The sequence below is a fragment of the Cimex lectularius genome, unplaced genomic scaffold (assembly GCF_000648675.2).
Source record: "Cimex lectularius strain Harlan isolate CLEC.00 unplaced genomic scaffold, Clec_2.1 scaffold154, whole genome shotgun sequence".
Classification (NCBI taxonomy): Eukaryota; Metazoa; Arthropoda; class Insecta; order Hemiptera; family Cimicidae; genus Cimex; species Cimex lectularius.
In genome coordinates, this window is record NW_019392807.1 from 1,036,117 (window position 1) to 1,058,287 (window position 22,171).

Here is a 22,171-nt window from a genome sequence, read left to right on the forward strand (position 1 = left end):
ATTTAGTCGTGTGGTTTATCCTTAAAACTGTTATTATAGACAGGAATAAGTTCAGGTTGGTTTCATTTTCAACATCTTTGGGAAACGTTCACGAGTTCCATGTTCTTGTTAATTCATCGTAAAAAATTCCATGGGGACGACGTCGAGAATTGAACCCAGTACCGCCTACGTGACACAGGAGACGATCGATCTCTGACCCAGCGGCCTTTCTATATATAGTATTGCAGATGTTATATTTGAGATATTTAGCCTCCTCCGACATTCCGAGGAATACTTTTTAGAAAAGTTTTTTTAAACTGATGTTGTAGGGTGTACAGCAAAAAAAAAGGAAAATGTGTTTTTTGATAATTCAATTTAACTTTCTGTACAAGCGGGACTGACAATATGATCGCAGAAATATTCTTTGCATCAGCCGACAAATTTTTAACGTAGTACAAAAGGAGAGAAGAAATCAAATACGATTTTATGGTATACCGAGGGCTCAAAAAAAGTCAAGTAACCGGGTCCGATATGCTGTGTGCAAGCTGAAAATTTGAGCAATCAAATTCATTAAAGAAGCATAACTCTTTAAACCTGAAATACATCCGATTAATAGTTTTGCAATAGAACATAGAGGTTAAAAACTCTTCATAAGATTAGACAGCCAAGCATCACACCGAAAATAGTCAGTGAACTCATACAAAATCTGGGAAAACATAAAAATCTTACTAATATCTGCGGTGTCAGGGTACAAAGGAATTTTGGATAATGAAAAGCAGACTTGACAGAGGAAGGCCTGCAAGACCCAATGCAGGCTCAGAACTAAACTACTCGGGGTGAAACATAGATTTCTCTATCTCTCTATGTAACAAAATTAGAAACGGATAAACTCCAGAGGTGTCACATATTGTACAATTATGATTAAAACCTCGACAAACTAGCACAATGCTACAGATGATGCAGAGGAGGAGGAGGAAACTGCCATCAATGTTTGCATCCAAATTGGACGCTGAAACCATCCAAAACCTGGGAAAACATAACCTAACAATATCCTGGGTGTCAACCAACTATACGGCTAGAACTATAATAGTATGCCATTAATACTTCTCCACCAAAAAAAGGATTTACACAAAGCAAAAGTAAAACTAGGACAGTTTTAAAGGTGCCCGACGTAGTAAACATCTTAAAGAACTTGTCAATACTATCACTAGCGCTACACTTTGGATAAAACTAAGAGGTGTGATACGCCCGGTCACCATTCCATACTACTGCCACCCAGGTAAACATCGAAAATAGTTAGTGAAACCATCCAAAATCTGGGAAAACATAATCTAACAATATCTTGGCCCAGAACTATAAACATTGGTCATTACCATAGATCCCTCTATCTCAGAAATGGTCCACACAAATCAAAACTAGAACTGCGTTCTCGGGAGCGTTTAGGACCAGTCCCTTGGCCAGGCAATGCTGCGAACTGGGGGGTCTTGCTTCCCGAACTTCGGAGAGAGCAACTTCCGACACAGTTACGCGGCCGTTTTGGCCAAGCCGAGGCATCCGCTTGCTCGGACGATCCTCGAGACCCCTAGGGAGGGCCGGACTGCCGTTGAGAACGGTGCTTCGTCTGCGACCGACCAACAACACCAACCGGGACCTTTCTGGCCGTACTTATTCGCGACGATCTGGTGTACTTGTCCAAGTAGTGTATAACGCCATACCTCTACAAGGCTAAGTTCTTTGAAATTAGAACTAGGTACGCTGTTTTTCGTCAAGTACTTACACATGGGTTCAAGACTGGCATGTGCCGTGTACAGGATGGAGTGGTCACTTTCTGGTCGTCGCCCCTTTAATGCAGCGTATACTCGGCATAACTGTGTTCGATTTGGCACGCTCTACGGTACGGACCGAGGAAGGCATCAACTCTCTGATATTGTTATCAGTGGACCCTCTCGTCTTGCTCTGGCTGGAAAAATTCTCCGAGCTGGAGCGCTCCGAAAAAACGGCGGATTTTGTCTGGATTTCCGGACACGTTGGCCTGGAAGGTAACGACTGGGCGGACGCCTGTGAGAAATCCGTGACGCCCCACCCTCCCGACAGGACCATTTCGCCCTTTGACGCTAAGCGAGCGGTAAAGAACACGGCAGCGTCAGTGGGCGGGGTCGTCCGAGAAGCTCTTGCGTGTCTGTAAATGGCCCGTGGAGAGACTGAGTCGGAGAGAGGAAACGTCCTTACCAGATTGAGAATATGTCATCGCGCTAGACTGGCGGACACCTGCTCTTGAGCCAAAGCCCAGGTTGCTTGATGTATGGAAGACATTGGTTGCTTTTTGAAGATAGTATTGTTTTTGTGTTTGGTTTAGTGCGTTAGAGGATTCGAATATGGAATATTCATAAAAGTACCCCATCGACCCTAATTTAGATTAGATTATTACGTACGTAGGTTGATGATGGAATATCGAGTACTCCACCTACTAATAAGAATGAGTGCAAGGCATTTGGCCGGGTTTAATTCTTTACGTTGTATCGAATTTAATTAGTGCTAGGCTAGGTTATAGTTTGCATGCGTTTGAGGCTGAAATGACCTAACTGTCATAGCCTAACCCCTTTGGTTGGGCAGCGATGATCTCGAAGATACCAGCAACCCAGCCACATAACGGGGTGGTTGGGGATGGGTGAACTCTTATGATGTGTACCCAGGGGGTGAAAGTCCAATATTTAATCTCAATGATTAACTTGTTATCCTTCACTTGGGTTGGAGGCCTGTGGGAGGTCTCAGGACGTACATCTTTGGTAAAAAAAAAATGTTTTTGCCATTGTATTTTGTAAAAACACATTTTTTAATGGCCAACCTTGATATTAATTTTTACTGTAATTGATATATTCTTAATTGTCTGTATTTAATAAACATCTGTAGTTTGATCGTTTTCGATTATCCTGATCTGCGTCACCTCGGTTTTTTTCTGTTTGACGCGTTTCGGCTTCTCGCAACTTCAGTGATTTGTCTGTGTGTTATTTCTTAACTCGTGTCCTTTTTATACGAGTGGCATTTTTGTACCGCACTTCCCGCACATGTGAGGAAATCTTACATTTTAATAAATATAAATATTACAGTTTACACCATTCTGTTTTGTGTTTTGAAAGTAAAGTTTACAAAGGCCAGCTGCATAATTGACCCGGTGAAAAGGGGTTTAGGTGAAGCTTTTGAAATTAATTTACGAGAGCTTTATTCCGACCCGCCAACTCAGATTAGACGGGATTATAAACAGTCTGAACCGTCTGAGGTCGAATGAACTCTCCCCTATCTTAAGAAACAACAAAAATCAAACGGATTTTTCATTACAAAAACCTCTGCATCATTTCCGGTCCAAAAATATAACGAAGTATAATTATTTATTTAATTTACTTACAAACATCCTTCATTGAAAGAGATTTGTAAAATATTTTTGAAGATATTTATTCTTGGACGAACGATTGTCCGGTCCAAAATGTACGTGAAAATTGGCTTGAACAGCAAGGATAGGAAAATTAACCAACCAAACTACACATTTTAAGTTAATTTAAACTTTATGTTTAGGGGACCGCGGTAGCCAAGTGGTTAACATGAGGGACTCTCACGCCGCGGTCGTGGGGTTCGATTCCCACCGTCGCCTCTGGCCTTTTTTTCCCGATAACCCCCAATTTGAACAACATATATAAGAATTCGTCATGGCTAATATGCAAAGATCATAAAGACAAAAAAAAAACTTTATGTTTGTGGACTTCTGGTTGATGGATTTGCAGTTTTGCTCTTTATGGCTGTCCAGTCAACAAAAGTACCACTGAAGATTGCTAGAAGCCGACAAAACATCAGTCATAGCAAAAACAACTAGGATAAAACGATCAATAAATAAATTGAGTGAACCCCCAAACTTTTCCTTTCGTCATCTAGCTATAAACTAATTAAATTTAAAAAAATTGCAATTAGATTATATGTGAAGCAAAAATTGTGCCATCGTAGATAAAAATTTAGAAAGCATAGGGCTTTAACCTTGAGCTTGTACAAAATGTAAGTAAGCTCGATGTAAACTGATTGATTCCTACTTTTCTATTTCTTTGTTTATCCAATTCAAAGTGTTTTCTCGTAACATATATCTTGATATTTATTGCAAAATTAATACAAATTGTAATACGTACAAATAATAAATGAGTATAAAATAAGCAACCTATCAGATGCTGAAAACGAAATAGTAAGTTGACGAAATAAATATTCCAGCAGACAAAAAAATCAATAAACAAATAAAATAACATTAAATAAATAATTAGAACGAGGTGTAAACAATACGTAATGTAAATGTAAGAACTTAACAACATTAACGGGTAATTAAGAAATCGACAGTTTTGCATGACGTATCCGTCTTGCGGGTAGTGTATCTTGCGCCGTATTTTAACGGTCAGATTGAAACAGGACTGAAGGACATCTAATAAAAATCATCTAATAAATTTTTGTTTTCACTCATTTTTCCCATCTAAAATAAATTTATGGACGGCTTTTTGAATAGTAAATTGGCCAAAGTGGAACTAAGGAGAACAAGCAGCTATACAGGGTGTTCGGCTACTCGTATTACAAACTTTGCCCGTAGATTCTACATTCAAAATGGAACCAAAAAGTCCTAATTAACTATGGTCTGAATCTCAGCTGTTTCGGAGTTATTCGACTTTTTCTGATATTTTAAGATTTCACGACATTGCTTCAAATAAGCAATGATAACTCCAAAATTAAAAGGTTTTAGACAAATCCGTTGATAACATTGAAAACTACGTTAAATTTCCAATAAGATGTGATCAATATTAAACTTGTAAACCTTCGTGTAATACGTGTTTTAGTAGCAAGAACTTTTAAAAGTATTTTTTTTTTCAAAGTCGAAAAACCTACTGCGGTGATTCTAAACTACTATTTTCAAACCTAGAGACCAGCAAATTTCAGAAAACGTACTACATTTATTAGCATTTTTAGTGGTGTAATTGCGTTTTTAATGACTCTTTTCAAAGATGAAAAAATTGATGGAGGAAAGGAAAAAACCTTGGCTGACGGATTGGTAAGGTGGAAAATTAAAAAAAAAAAAATAGGTTCGAAACCGAAATAGTGCAAGTATTTATTTATCAACACGACTGCAACTATGATTAAAGAATTATTGTATTATTATTCTCCCGAATAAACGAGTTTTAAGATTCAAAACGTTTTTAGTTTTGTTATTCTTGTTAACACTATGGCTACTTTTTCTAATGAAGAATACACAAATTGCAGAGGGTGGAAAGCATTTTGAATCAAAATTAAAAAACGTTTAATAAATTTATTCAAAATTTCCTTAAGTTTTTGTTTTTTATTATTATTAAACTTTCCACCTTACCAATCCTTCAACCACGATTTATTCTTTTCCTCCATCAATTTCTTCATCTTTAAAAAAGTAATTAAAAAAGCAATTACAAAAAATGATATTAAATGGAGTACGTTTTCTGAAATTTGCTGGCCTCTAGGTTTGGAAATAGTAGTGTAGAATCACCATAGTAAGTTTTTCAACTTTGAAAAAAAAAATTTTTTTTTCAAAGTTCTCGCTACTAAAACACTTATTTCATGAATGTTTACATGTTTCGTATTAATCACATCTTATTGGAAATTTAACGCAGTTTTGAATAGTATCAACAAATTCGTCCAAAACCTTTTAGTTTTAAAGTTATCAATGTTTATTTGAAGCGAGATCGTGAAATCTTAAAAAATCAGAAAAAGTGAAATAACTTCTAAACTGTTGAGATTCGGACCATGGTTAATAAGGAATTTTTGGTTCCATTTTGAATGCAGAATCTAGTGGCAAAGTTTGTAACACGAGTAGCAGAACACCCTGTATAATGGTAACTCATGAATACAGCAGTTTAGATAAACCGACAGTGGTGCCACATTAATAATTCATAAATCACTAAGTAATTCATCTTTGTCGATTAATTAATCAGAACCTAACGACAATGGAACATAGACGCGGAAAAGTGGTGAGGTGCAGGCATAGGCGCCGAAAAGGCAACTAGTTGACGGACTTAAAATTCGAAAATACGATAATAAATTTAAAATAAAATAATTTCTGCTTAAGTTCACTTTGACCTAACAATTCCACATCCGTTTAAAGACTACTGGATTGCTTTAAGACGATCGGCTGATCACTCTGCCACAAGGGAAAAGTGCCAGTCGAATACGAAGAACCGTCTAAGCTGGAAGAAGGATTTGATAGTAGTTGCCACTTTTAAGGAAAGTTCGTGTTTTTTTTTGTTTTTTTGGAACGAAAACGATTAATTACCACGATCAAACGAATGCACCTATAAATAAAAGGCGGTTTATGTTTGTGAATAGAAACGGGATTCTTCCTGTTTTCACTCGTTTTTCTCAATGACGTCGCAATTGTTTGTATATTTTGGGAAACGCGGTAAAACGAAATTCTTTGCACTTAAATCTTGGGCTAAACAGTTACAACAAATGTTATTTTTCCATCCAACAAACAAAATACAGCTAACGTATTCGTACAAATGGAATCTTTTTACATTTAACCAAAATTGGGCAAAATTTGATCTACGAAATAAAATCATTTCGTTGGTAAGTTCACTCAAATAAAATTTTCAAGTAAGCCAATATAGCCAAATATACCTATAAGTTGGGTATAAATGAAATAGTTTACGTTCACTAAAACGCATGGTTTCCTATTTCTTTGATAAAGCAGCAAATATTGTTTCATTTGGTCAACCAACAACTATACAAGCTATCGTTATTATTTTTAAACAAATATTATTTTTCATTAAGTTTTATCCATTAAAACTTAAGTACTCAAATTTCGTCGAAAATGCGTCAAAAATTGATACTTTTGTCCAAAGAAATACAAATTTTTTATTGCTATTTTCTAACAAATATTATTTTTGCCCTAACTAAATATTCATTTTATTAATCGAAAAGGAGTCATGTTTCGTTGATAACGAGGCAAAAATTGTTGCATTTCGTCAACGAAGTGTAAGCTTTTCAAAGTTATTCTAAAAAATAGTATTTACCAATTCTATCAACTAAATATAGCTAATTTTAGGGGAAAATGTAATCTTTCACATCCACCAATTAAATACAGTTCCAGGTTTGGGAAGAAATGGTGTCGTTTTCATTTATTAACAAAAAAGCTCTGATATTTCGTTGATAACACAGCAAAATTCGTTGCATTTGTTCAATGATTTATAAAGTTTTTGGTATTACGTTCCAACAAATATATTTCACTTCTACTAATTAAATCTAGCTACCAACAGCTATAATTTGAGTCGAAACCAAGTCGTTTTGTTGATAACGAGGCAAAAATTGTTGCATTTCGTTAACAAAATATAAGCTTCTTATAGTGAAGTACCAAAAACTATTATTTTCCAATTCTTCCTACTAAATAAAGATATAATTTAAGTAAAATGAAGTTTTCATTAGTTGAAACGCATGAAGACCATTAATTACGTTGTTATCGCGGCAATTATTCTAATAGATTTTTGGATTTGGATTTATATAGGCTCTAATTCGCATGTACATACACACATACAAACATTTCTGACAATAAATTGCATCCTTCAATTAGGTGGGACATATCGAGCAATCTTTCTCGCCATGACGGACTGATACGTGGGCTTTGGCCCAAAAGTAAGTGTCCGTATGTTAACCTGGAATGACCATTCTTGTACGAGTCAGATCCTCCGAGGGCCACACTTCGACAGTGCTCTTGACACCTGAGACCTTCTCTGTCGACTCGGCTCACAGTCCTTGCCGCCTTCTTTTAATCACGTTTTTTATTGCATTCTTAGCGTCAGAGGGCAGGATCGCGGTGGTTGAGTCCGGAGGTTGGGACGTTCCGGCCTTAGCAACCTCGTCCGCCTTTTCATTACCCTCCAGTCCTATGTGTCCGGGTATCCACACAACCACCTTTTTGCCGAGACGCTCCAGTTTGTGGTATCTCTCACTACGAGAACGTCGACGGAAAATCTTTCACGGACAACAGTAATCCAAGCGCGTGCCAATCGCCTACAGTTCTGCCGTTGAAAACGCTACAGTGCGGCGGGAGAGACATGAAGTGGTCGGCCCCTCGCGATATACAGCACACGCCCCACCTTCTTCAGTCTTATACCCGTCATTAAAGACGAACCGAAAACTAGTGTACCTAGACTTAAGCTCCAGTGCTAAGCTCTATAAAGGTACAGCGGAGAAAACGACTTGGCTAACACTACTCCGGGAGGACCCAGGGCAGGGTCGACCAGTTGACCGGCGCGAGTACCGTCCCAAGTGTCATCTCTGCTCTCCTTAAGGCTTCCCCGAAGCATATTCCTAGAGGTCGCGTCCGGTCCTGAAGTCGTTCGTATATTATACTGTATTGATATCTAAGGATCGAACCCGGTGCAGCGGAAAGCGGATGTCTCGGTTTGGCAGGGAACCCCGTCGCATAGTTGAGGGTGAGCTACTCCCTCCGAAATTCGGGCTTCAGCACTCCCAAATCACAACAGAGGCTGACCAAAGGGCTTGTTCTGAACACTACAGAGACCGCTCGAAGACACTGAAAGTTCCCTTATGGCTTGGGACAGTGTTCGCCTCTCCCTGGATCTTTTCACTTTATACATAATCAGATTATCCTCCGTCGGCTGCCTTCTGAAGCGTCGAAAAGCCCACTTCTTCTCCGCATGCGCTAAGGCGCAGTTCTCGCTCCACCATGGTATGCGAGGTTCTACAGGTAGACCCACATTTCTTACGAATAATGGATAAACCTGCGGCCTGGTTGCTCTCTTTCTCAATGGGTCGGAGATCTCTTTTGTCGACTCCTGTGCGGGGAGAAAACTTCGATGACGAGGAAAAAAGCGGCCAGTCAACTCGCTTCAGGCCTCACTTTTACGGTACGTCTGCCTGGGAACAGAACTTCTCAAGACTATTAGGAAATGGTCACTCAAGTGGGGTTCCCAATGGAGCCCACTCTACTATTGTTGCCATGCAGGGCGACACTATCGACAGGTCAATCGCGCTAAATCATGCAGTGCTTAATAAATATGTCTAGAGATTTGATGAGTAATTCCTCCCTAAGATTTCATATTTCGCTGCTAACGCGAATAATTGTCACATGTGGTTTGGAAAAAATTCATTTTTCATTAAATTCACTAATTTCGTGGTCCGCTTGAGCAATTAATACATTACAATTAATTAAGGTTTTTTAGTTGAGATGAAAAAAAATTAAGGGCACGAGCGGGATTCGAACCCACGATCTTCGGCTAGATACGCCGCTGCTCTACCACTTGAGCTATCGTGACCTCGATCCACTCGGACATCAACTTCCTATTTCAAGGAGGAAAACTCATAAGGTGGGGTTGAGATGGGAAGTTGATGTCCGAGTGGATCGAGGTCACGATAGCTCAAGTGGTAGAGCAGCGGCGTATCTAGCCGAAGATCGTGGGTTCGAATCCTGCTCGTACCATTAACTTTTTTTTCATCTCAACTAAAAAACCTTAATTAATTGTCATTTTTCATTGTTAAATTCCAACAAAATTTTTTTTACAAATTTTACTCACTAATATGGCTAAAATTTGGATCGAAATGGAATCGTTTTCTTTCATTAAAATACAGAATCAAGTTTTTTTGCTTGTCAATGAGGCACAAATGATTGTCATTGATCTGAGAAATGTCACCTTTTTATTGGCATGTTTCATAAAATGTATGTGCCCAACTCGACCAAATAAAGTCGATATTGAATCTTTTTCATTTATCAAAACTTATGTTCTCATATTTCGTTACTATCCGGCAAAATTTGATGTGTTTGTTCAACGAAGTACAAGGTTTCATTTTTAATTTCCAAAAAACCTCTATCAACTAAATTCAGTTAAACCTAGAAGTAGAATAGATTTCATCCTTAGAAAATGATAGAAAATAGAAGGTCTCACGTTTTGTTTATAACGCGGCAAAATTTGTTGCATTTTGCCAACGAAATATAAGCGTTATATTGTTATTTACTATAAAATGTAATTTTTTACTTCTTCTACTTAAATGCACCTACAATTTAGGCAGAAATGAAGTGATTTTCATTCATCAAAACTCAATGTCATATTTTTTGTCCACGAAATGACAATGCGGCAAAAATTGGTGCTTCAATTCAAGCTTTTTCAATATTATTTTTAAACAAACTTCTACCAACTAAATACAAATAAACTTTAGGGATATCGTTACAACTAAATGCAGCTATAATTTAGGCAGATACGAAATTTTTTTATTAATCAAAACTCTTTGTCTTTTATTTCGCTGACAATACGGAAAAAATTGACTTTTGGTGAAATACAAGCTTTCCATTGTTGTTTTCAAACAAATATTATTATCCAATTCTACGAACAAAACACTGCTATAATTTAAGTTGACATGATGTCATTTTCCTTCACTAACAAACAAGACATCCTATTTCCTTTCAACGTAGCTAAAATTTCACAGAAATGGAATCTCTTTCATTCATCAAAACTCAAGGTCTCATTTTTCGTTGATAACCAGGCAAAATTGTACGCGGTCTGTAAAATATTAAATTTTTATATCGTGCAATTTTATTTTTATCTTGACCAACTAAACATGGCTACTATTTGAGTAGAAGCGTGCTTTTCATTTGTCAAAACTCAAGGACTCATATCATTTGCAATGCGGCAGAAAATGGTTGTCTTTGATCCACGAAATATGAACTTTTGTTCATAATGTTCATAAACTATTATTTTCAACTTGACCGGTTATGAGACGTCAGACCGTGTTACTGTCAATTATGCTACTATTTTCGAAATAGCAGACTCGCGTCAAAAATAATTGTCAACTTTCAACAAACTTAGCACAAAAAGTAAGTTCTGAATAGAAAAAGGGAAAATAGCATCCATCAAAAAATTACAAAACCCGAACGTTCCATATATATTTTGTATTCAAGAGAACGTGAAGACGACGAAGAAAAGGTGAAACACTGCGATGCATTGACCAGGCATCCGATTATTCTTCAAATCAAGGATCGTGATGTAAGTAAAGACAGATAACAATAAAATAACAGAGTGAAGACAGAGAAACAAGACCGATTAAACTGCGAAAACACAAGGAAGAGCTGACGAGGATAAGGACATCGTTGACTCTCAGGTTCCTCAACAAAGCCTCAATGAACCGGGATAATTTGCCTCTAAATCCGATAACCAAACATATCCGAAGTATCGCATATCTCCACGTTTCAAGACACCGGGTAAACGATATTGCTTACAACATCACTCTAGGATCGTCAAGTTCAAGAAGCACAAGAAAGTAGCTGTCAAAAAGGCGAAAGAGGAGTCAGCAAAGACCAGGGTCGAAAAGGCCGTACCGGCCCAACGCGAAGCCGAAGAAGCTGCCGAAAAAGAACGACGAGATAGGCAAGAAGTAGTGCCAAGTGCATTCGTTTATCGAAGTCTTATATGCTCTCATCCGAAGTTCTGAGTTATTATTGAGTTAATTAAAAAGTATTAAAACAGTCTCGTGCTTACTTTACTTCCACAAACACACCTGATGGTATGGTACTATGCCATTATGGTATAGAGGAGACTAGGAAGTGGGGTTTGTGGTCCCCAGGCACTGCAGAATTCTTTCTTGTCCTAGTTCCTTAGTTCAGAGCAATAGACTCAATCCTTCTTCTTAGAAGTATCAGGCCATTGACTGTAGCTGCTACAATTTCATTCCCTAGATTTTTTCGTACACTATGCTAAATCTCCATTGAGCTGATGCTTCGCATTGGAAGATGATATGGGTGGCTGTTTCCTCCTCCTCATTATATAATCTGCAGATGGGAACATCGTTGTATACGCCCAAATCGTGTAGATATTTTCTCAGATGCCAGTGACCAGTTAGGAGTCCTACCTCTGAGTTTAGCCCTCTCCAATTGAAGCAGTGATTTTGCCAGACTTGGTGAGGGTTGTTTCATCATGACTTCACTGCCTCTAGCGCCGCTAGAGTTTATCCACTTCTCATTTTTTTGGATCCATTCTGCGTTGGAGGATTTTATATTTGTTTTTGTTATCCCAAGTATAGGTTATGGTCTTGCAGATCCTTCTTTGGCTAAGGTCTGTCTGCTTTCTCGTCATCCAAAATTCCTCTGTGCCCTGGCACCCAAGATATCATCAGGTTGTTGTGTTTCTCCAGGTTTTGAAAATTTTGGATACATTCACTGACTAATTTTGATGTGATTTTTTTATATGCTAATGCTATAATAGTTGTTTGGCTATCTTATGAGGATATTTTTGCCAGTGTAACCTCTTTTAAGATTTTCCAGGGCACAAGCAGTATTTCTGCACACACACACAGGCATGTATTTCTGCTTGAAAGACCGAAGTGCACTTCCCTAATGAGTTTGACTGCTCATGTTTTGGGCTTGTACAGAAAACGCCTGATCCGGTTCCTTCGTTTGCTTTGGAGCCATCTGCATACCATATCTGATGTTATCTGATGCTCTCCTGTGTCCTTCCTCTCCTTTGTAGTCCGTTGAGACTTTATAGAAGTTCACTACTTTCGTGGTCCGCTTGACCAATTAATACATGACAATTAATTAAGGTTTTTAGTTGAGATGAAAAAAAGCTAATGGCACGAGAGGGATTCGAACCCTTGAAAAATGGCAAAAGGAGGGAAAACTCATAAGATGCGGTTGAGATGGGGAGTTGATGTCCGAGCGGATCGAGGCCACGATAGCTCAAGTGGTAGAGCAGCGGCGTATCACCCGAAGGTTGTGGGTTCGAATCCCTCTCGTGCCATTAGCTTTTTTTTCATCTCAACTAAAAACCTTAATTAATTGTCATGTACTTTATAGGAAGTTGTGAAGAATGTTTCCGGGATCATATAATCAGTCTCCATTTTTAATAATTTGAGCTTTTCCTAGCTTCTCCTTGTATGAATATTTCCAATGGAGGTAGGTTTAGAAGAGTTTCTAATGCATATGTAGGGGGTTGTTCTCATTGCCCCTGTGATACATAGGTTTGCTAGTCTTTGTATGCTGTCTAATGTTTGGGTAGCTACTTTTTGTTGAGCTTTGTTCCACCAGATTGGAATGCATAGGAATATCCAGTACTCCACCGACTAATCAGATGAGTGCAATGCATGAATGTGTTTATATGTACGAATGTATTTATTTGGGCGACTGACTTATCTAATTTTTATAGGTTATAGGTTATAGTTTGTATACGTTTCGGACTGAAATGACCTAGCTGTCGATAGCCTAACTGCGTTGGTAGGAAAGTTGTGAAGGATACGAGCTACCCAGCCGTATAACGGGGTGGGTGAATTCTCTGATATTTAGACACTAGGCTCAGTAAATTGGGGGAGTGACAATCCTTTCGTGGTGAAAGTTCGAATTAATTGAAAAATAACAATACATCACAACTTTAGATTAAGCATACACGACTTCGATAAATGACTAGCTTACGGCACTACTTCTGGGGCATTGTCGCTCAAACCTTCTGATTATACCGTATGTATTATAACATAGACATAAAAGTCTTGTGATTTTTTAACTTCGGCTTATCTTTTATGAGGATTTATTAATTTGTGAATGTAAAACCCGCAAATGAAAGGCGAATAGCACAACCTAACCTACCCGGACTATTATTTCTCGCAGTAATTAGACGAAAAAACGTACAAGTTTGTAATTTTTTGTGTGCCGTTTTAGAAGTTTACAGGTGCGGCCGAAAGGCTTTTGTCCCAAAGACCGAACGGAGCAATGTGTTAGCGTAGCTAATCTAAATTTGGACGAACGCTCACTCCAGCCCAGACCAACAGCGTGGCTACTCCCCGCACAATTAGAAGGAATCCTTTTGCATTCTAAGCACAACATGAAAAAAACAAAAAAAACAGTAAACATTTTTTCAAAAATTTTTATCGGGGAAAGTAATATTAATTACTAGTCTTTGCTGTGTGGCCTGATATATACCTGATATTCAAAAGAGATTATTTTGTGTATAATTTTTTTATATCTACTTTGTTGTAGAAATGTTGCAATAATCTAAGTGGTTGTTAGTAATAGGAAGGACATTCCATTTTTAAACCAAGATCTGACATTTTGGGCGAAATAATTTTTATATTATATAAGTTTAAAAGTCCTTAAGACCTGCCGTTCAGTCAAAGGTCTTATTTTTTTTTCGTTTTATTTGACATTTACAACTGTAGAATTAATTCCAACAAGCAAATATAATGTTGATAAAGAATAATTAACTTGAACTGTCGTGACCGGAGAAGTCACTCAATAGTGACACTCCGACTCAAACCAAAGGTAAACACTTGTCACTCGCTATCACTCGGGTTAAGATCACGAAGACATATGAGTTTCAGTCGGTGATGTGATCGGGAAGTGTCGTAGAGGAAAGTTAAGGGTTTGGGATGACCTGTGAGTGAGGAGTGGAATTTGTCGTATCTTGCTTTGACGGCGTGGGAATCATAAGGGATGTTGAGGTCATGGTGAAGGGTACGATTGGACACGTAGAAAGGAGTAATACAACGGAGGGTTTTGGACTGTAAGCATTGGATTCGATAGGAGTTGGATAATTTGGCTGAGCCCCATATGCCCATTAAGTCCATTTCGGTTTGAGTAATGAATTGTAGATTAGTCTTTTATTGTTAAGGGATAGTTTTGATCGTCTGTTTAAAAATCAAGGAAAAAGTTTGTATCGTCATTGAGTACTTGGCCGTTTAAGTTTAGTATTCCTACTTCTTAAAAAGAAACATTTGAACCTACTTTGCTACGTGGGCGAATTCGCTTCTTCGAGCATTTCTGCGAACTAGATTCAATTATATTGTCTACCAAAAAATTAAAGTTATATACAGTTATTCTCACCCTAAAATACCTCGGGTAAATAAAAAAAAAAGTTTTTTTTCAAATTTTTCGCCTTCAATCTGAAGTCACAAGAATGGGTATAACTTTGAAAGGAGTCCACAGATCCACAGGAAACTTTACAGGTATTTAGAATTCTAATGCTCAAAGGGAAAATGGGTCCCCCCCATACATCCGGATAGAGGGAAAACGAGTAAAGCCAAGCGCTCAAGTCAAGTACTTGGGAGTAATATTAGGCGATAACCTGACCCAGTACACCACGCTATTAAAATAAGGGAAACGACAAGAAGGGTGTACAATAGATTGAACGGAATAGTGAAAGTGGAATATGGACTTAGCACAAAAGCGCTCTCCACAATCTATAAAAGTGTCTTCCTCCCAATAGCAAGTTATGGTGCAGCCGGATGGGCCAAACGACTGCCGAGCAAAAGCAAAACTATAATAGAGCAAAGCCAACGAATAGCTCTTATAAGAACCACAAAAGGGTACAGGACGATTTCAACACACGCCCTACAAGTAATAGCCAACGCACCGCCAAAAGACCTAGTCCTTAAAGAAAGGGTGGTCATCCACCAAAAAAAGAAAAATGAGGCAATTGATATAGGAGCAAGCCAAGGAGACTGGTTACGAAGCACAACTGGGAAGGAGGCAAAAGAGTACTTGGGAAAAATGACAAGGGCATCATGGCAAGAAAGATGTACAAAAAGCAATAAAGGTCGGCTGATATCGAAATTTTTCCCCAGCGTTAAAAAAAGACAAAAAGCAAAATGGCTACACCCCGACTACTGGACCACCCAAATGCTATCAGGACATGGAAACTTCGCAAGCTATCTCCATAAATATAAGAAAAGAGAAAGCCCTTTATGCTCCGTTTGCAGCACTGAAGAAGACGCCGAACATAAACTCTTCAGCTGTATCAAATTCAATGCAGAAAGAGAGTGTTTGCGAAAGACCATCACCTCAGCAGAATGGCCGCCTAATCTCCAAAAGCTAGTCAGTGATATCAGATCATTTGGAGCACTAAAAGACTTTGCCTTATCAAGTCCCTATTTATTCTAATTATTAAGTCCTAAATAATGTTATTATTGTTAGAGTTTTATTACCGTTATTTATTGCATAATTAAACATAGGTTTAGGTTTAGGGTTCCGGGCTGTTTTCCTCTTCTTAGTAAGAAAATTTTAGATAGTTTAAATAGATAGAAAATAAAATCAAGGAAAAGTAAATGTGCAAGGGGAAACCTGCAAGGGAAGACATTTTGTTTTAGGTTTTAAAATTCAAAAACCGACCAGCGGTCTCGCCTGAAGGAAAGATCGTTGGGAGGTATTTTTATCGTATTTATTTGAAATCCCTTAGATATACAAATTCGATTAAGCTAAAGCGTTTGTCCGCCGGTATGGGGTCTTCCTCAGGTACGGCGGGGTGGTGGAAAGGGTAAAAAAAAGGTATTTAGAATCTCGTAGATTACACGTAATGGCATAAATTATGCATCTATCAATAAGTCAGAACCGGTGATGTAAAATAAAACGGTTGTTGTTGATCTCTTCTTTATTTTTACCACTTATTACATATAAAATCTAAACTTTGTTGACATAATTTCAATAAATTATTCTTTTTATCAAAGGTCTTGGTTGAGATGAAAAAGTTAGACTAGTTAACTCTAAACTTTTTCATCTCAACCAGGACCTTTGATAAAAAGAATAATTAAGTGAAATAAGTAATTTGGTCAATTAGAACACTAAACATAAATGGATTTGTTGACGTAGTTTAAAAGTAGGAAAAGCCAATTTTTCAAATCTTCCAATAACGTTGAATTTGAATAAAATCCAGAGGAGTTACGAATATTTAATGAAATATTGGCGAATCAAGCCTAAAAATGTTAATTTTTTGTTCACTATAAAAATTCGGATTTAAAAGTTTTATATTGTGATTAAAAATATCCAAATTGCTTTTTTTCTAAAAAGTTTTGTTTGCCTCTTTACTAGCAAAGTCTTTTCGTTTTTGTAACTTTTCATATAAATATTCTTATTTAGTAAGATCTTATGATTCCTTTTCTCTACGACCAAAAAAATGAAATCGACTGCTATACAACAATGATATACAGTAAATGTATACATACGTAAAAAAAGTACGTTTATTATTTTATTTTTTCTAGAATCATAGGGCAATTAGATCGGAAGCGTTTCATTTTTATGTCCGTATCTTCGCTTTGTTAATAAATAAATAGGTAAAGTATGCCGATATACAGGAGGGGGTTAAAAGCCCACCTACACTTTTTAGCTGTCCATTTTTAACTGAAGCAGGTGAATGTGTGTATCTCTTCTCTGTCTGTCTAACTTTCTCCCCCCCCTCTCACTCTCTCTCTCTCTCTCTCCCTTTCTCTCTTTCTCACTTTCACTCTCACTATCACTCTCTCTCACTCTCTCTCTCTCACTCTTTCTCTCTCTCTCTCTCTCTCTCTCTCTCTCTCTAATTCCCCTGTATCTGTCTGTCACTCCTTCTCTCTCTTTTGTTGTGAATGGTTATTAATGTCTGTGTTTGAATTAGGCAAAATAACGCTGAGGTAATGTAAGTTTCGTATTCTTTCTTTTGTTTGTAAAATTGATCGATTTTTCGTAGTATTGAAACACTTTAATACACGTATTAAAATAGTTAAAAAGAAGGTAGAATTGACCTTAGACTCATTTTCTTATATATACTGGCGGCGTAAACAACAGATTAAGGGTACCAAAACAAAAAATATTGGTATTTAACAAATCATTCATAGTTGAACCAAAACGCAATTTGAACAGTTTAAATGTAAATTTTAATGTCGAACAAGAAAACTCAACAGCAAAAAATTGTTGACTGTTTGTTAAACAACTTCCTATTGAATATGTAAATACGTATTGTGTTATAAAGACACATTTGATGCACTATATAATGTACTATTTATTTAATCTTATTGTTTAACTGCTAGGATTGAAACACTCTTAAATCGCTCAATTTTGTTATTTAGTAAATTGTAAAGTTTTAAAATGTATGCAAAATTGAAAAATTTAAACAAAAATGGTTAATATAAAATTATGTGTAAGATATATGTGTAAATAATAAATATAAATAGTGTGATGTAGGTTAGTTGTACTAGTACAATATGTACATTTATATAATTTATTATATTTAAATATTTAATTTTATAATCATATGAAATATTTGTTGATATAATTAAATATAAACCAAGCATAAAACAAAAAAATATTTAGTGTAATGTAACTCGATAAAACACTGTATACCTTATATACAAAAGGAGGAAAATGTCCTAAAAACGTACACATATTATAAATAAATGTAAATCAAGTCAAGTCTTTTATCCCTCTCTCTCTCTCTCTCTTTCTCTTTCTCTTTTGACCAAATTCTCCATTTCTATGCCTTCAAAGGTCTTCGTGACCTAAATTTGCGAGATTTCTTAACTACAACGATATTCATTCAACCATTCATTCTCGCTCTTTCTTTCTTTTTTGGTCTCTCGCTTTTGACCGAATACCGGCACTCAAAATAAAACCTCATTCAATTCAATTTTCTATCTCTCTATCTATTTATTTATCTATCTACATATCTATCAAACTATCTATCTGTCTATCTATCTAGCTACCTATCTACCTATGTATCTTACTCTTTTTTGACCAAATTCTGCCACTTTGAATAAAACCTCATTCAATTTAATTTTATTTCTCTTTCTTTCTTTGCTCTGTCTATTGACCTAATGTTGCAACTGCAAATAAAACCTCATTCAATTCAATTTTTTCTCTCTTTCTCTCCCATTCGATCTCTCGTTTTCTTCTCAATATATTCCACTCTCTCTCTTTTTTTCTTTGTCTCTCTCTTTTGACCAAATTCCGGCACTCAAAATAAAACCACATTCAATTCAATTTCTCTCTCTCTCTTTTTCTCACTTTCTCTATCTATGTATCTATCTATCAAACTATCTATCTGTCTATCTATCTACCTATCTCTCTTACTCTCTCTGCTCCCTTTTTTGACAAAATTCTCCCACTTTGAATAAAACAATTTTATTTCTCTCTCTCTCTCTCTTTTGATCTCGATTTTTCTTTGCTCTGTCTTTTGACCAAATGCTGCGACTACAAATAAAACCTCATTCAATTCAATTTTTTCTCTCTTTCTCTCTATTAGTATCTTTATCTCTCTCCCATTCGATCTCTCGTTTTCGTCTCAATATATTCCACTCTCTCTTTCTCACTCTCTCTCTCTCACTCTCTTTCTCTCACTCTCTCTCTCTTTTTTCTTTGTCTCTCTTTTGACCAAATTCCGGCACACAAAATAAAACCACATTCAATTCAATTTCTCTCTCTCTCTTTTTCTCACTTTCTCTATCTATCAAACTATCTATCTGTCTATCTATCTATCCATGAAACTATTTATCTATCTATCTACCCATCAAACTATCTATCTGTCTATCTATCTACCTATCTCTGTTACTCTCTCTGTTCCCTTTTTGGACCAAATGCTCCCACTTTGAATAAAACCTCATTCAATTCAATTTTATTTCTCTCTCTCTCTCTCTCTCTCTCTCTCTCTCTCTCTCTCTCTTCTTTGTCTCTCTCTTTTGACCAAATTCCGGCACTCAAAATAAAACCACATTCCATTCAATTTCTCTCTCTCACTCTCTCTCTTTTTTCTTTGTCTCTCTCTTTTGACCAAATTCCGGCACTCAAAATAAAGCCACATTCATCAATTTCTCTCTTTTTTTTTTCTTTGTCTCTCTCTTTTGACCAAATTCCGGCACTCAAAATAAAACCACATTCAATTCAATTTCTCTCTCTCTCTCTCTTTCTCACTTTCTCTATCTATGTATCTATCTATCAAACTATCTATCTGTCTATCTATCTATCTAACTACCTCTCTTACTCTCTCTGCTCCCTTTTTTGACCAACCTCATTCAATTCAATTTTATTTCTCTCTTTCTCTCTCTCTCTCTCTCTCTCTCTCACTCTCTCTCTCTCTCTCTCTCTCTTTCGATCTCGATCTTTCTTTCTTTGCTCTGTCTATAGATCAAATGCTGCGACTACAAATAAAACCTCATTCAATTCAATTTTATGTCTCTCTCAATCTCTCTTTCGATCTTGATTTCTCTTTCTCCTCTCTGTCTATTGACCTAATGCTGCGACTGCAAATAAAACCTCATTCAATTCAATTTTTTCTCTCTTTCTCTCCATTAGTATGTTTATCTCTCTCCCATTCGATCTCTCTCTTTCTTCTCAATATATTTCTCTCTTCCTCTCTTTTTCTTTCTCTCTTTCCTTCTCTCTCTCCTCTTTCAATCCCTGAATTGTAAAATAACACATTTATATGCCAATGTTTATATAGAAAGAGTTTAAAATATGAATAAATTTCAAAACGATTTATGCTTACATTTATGTAAGTTATATAATTAAAAGACAGGTTATAACAAGTGGATTAAAACATATATGTGAAGATATATACATATGTATAATATGTTTTCATTTGCAATTTTGTTTATATTTAATTTAATAGAAATGAAAATGTACGATATAAACTAAATAAGATTTTTTTTTAACTTTTTCAGATATATCGGTAGCATGTTATGGATAAGGTTTTGAGAAAAGTGTCAGTCGTCAGTATCAGAGATCAACATTGCTGACAGATCGGACGGTTTTCAACTCTGTACCATCATCATTGACCGTCCGTTTCAATAAGGCTTGTTGATCTGTTGACAAGTGTCACAACAGCAGGACATTTTCAAGAAAATTCGACTGTCTTTCTACACGTAACAAGGAAGGGCTAAACAATGTTTTGTCCAAATCCATAGTACTGATTCATTTGCTACAAAGATTTGTATCGAGTATTGGCTAAATTTTACGAATTAATGCTCTGTTTGTTTAACTTCAACTTGCTCCCATGCTTTTACCGGCAATCTTTGGGACAAAATGTATGCGCACACTTTTCTTGTTTTCCATAGTCGATTTGCGGTTGCGAAACGGCTTAATATAGAGAAACTCCCCTCAACGTTTATAATAATTACACTCGTTTGCCAAAGGCCATTACTTGAGTAACAAACGCGACGCCGGCCTCAAAAATAAATTGTAATCCACTGTGGTCAACGATCAAACAAGGCGATCCTTGAAAACGGCGTTTAATATTAATTTTCATGTTTTGAGTATATAGGGCTAGAAGGATTTTTTTTAAATATTCGCGCGAGATATGTTTAACATGTCTTTTCTTTTGATTTTGATTTATTTTTAACTCTTGTTTTTAAAATCCTTCGGTATATTCATTTCCTATATACAATCTCTTTTGGCAAATTTGTTTTTTTGAAAATATTTTTTCTGGGCTGAACATGTGCGATCAAAACTTAGCAGGCCTGTTTTGAACGAAGTATCACTGGCAAATCAAGATGGCCTTTCTCGACTGTACATGGCTTAAGTGGGAAAAGAGTAGATAAAGACATAAGTGAACTACTCACCCCCGACCGGGTCGCTCTCGTCCACTTTAATCATTTTAATTAGAGCTGAAAACAAGACATACAATTAAGACATATCGTTATAGCGAAAACACCTGGCATCGCAAGTCGACAATGCCCACGGTTTGCTAAATTGTTTGAAACGTCTCATTCCGAGGTTATTGTCGAAAAGCGATCGGGTTGAACTTGAATTCGTGCTTACAGCCTGTTAATGAAGATTTGGCCGAGGTGGCAAGAGACGCGTTTCGACCCACTGGCAAAGAAGCACTGCTGAGGCTGGGAGTCGGATTTATATTTGGCTTTGGCTCTACTCTCTTATGACGTAGCGATGGCCGCGGACGCGACTCCCACCTCCAGCGTAAACATTTTTTGCCGATTTTTTCCTCATCATCATATACAGCGTTGAGAAATAACTATGTCCATTTTTTGGCTTCGGGCGGGCTTAATTTCCGACGTTGGCTAAATCTGTTGCGTTCTTTATAGGCGGCATAGCCGATATGTTTTTATTGAAGAAAATTTAGGTATTTTTTTACCATTGTGATCTTTGAAAAAACTATGAGTGGAAAATTGCGTTTCTCGACTGCGTTCTTTGTATAGACGACATTTCAGGAAGGGGGGGTCTATTTCCGAAATATTTTCCAAAATAACACAAAGATAACACAAAACAAGATAATTTTTTTAAATTTTTTTCTCTATATTCTCTATTTTCTTTAAAGTTTCAATTTACCCATAGGATTTCAGGTGTAAGTGAAATTATATTGGGCGAAACAGGTGGGCGAAGTCAACATGTTTTTCTCCTGATTGACGATATGTGACCTTAGATGTTATGGAGGTAAAAACGTAAATATAAACTTGG

General features: G+C 36.8%; 1 protein-coding gene across 1 annotated transcript in view; it reads right to left on the bottom strand.

Moving 5' to 3' along the window:
- The window catches only part of LOC106664694 (serine/threonine-protein kinase 10-like), a 57,255-nt gene extending 35,546 nt beyond the window's left edge, over positions 1-21,709 (bottom strand). Inside the window, exons 1-2 of the mRNA XM_014390632.2 lie at positions 21,518-21,709; positions 21,319-21,363 (exon numbers count right to left, since the gene is read on the bottom strand). Coding sequence (XP_014246118.1) covers positions 21,319-21,352 — 34 coding nt within the window. The 5' untranslated portion in view covers positions 21,353-21,363; positions 21,518-21,709. The remainder of the gene's footprint in view (positions 1-21,318; positions 21,364-21,517) is intronic.
- Positions 21,710-22,171: the final 462 nt, after the last annotated feature.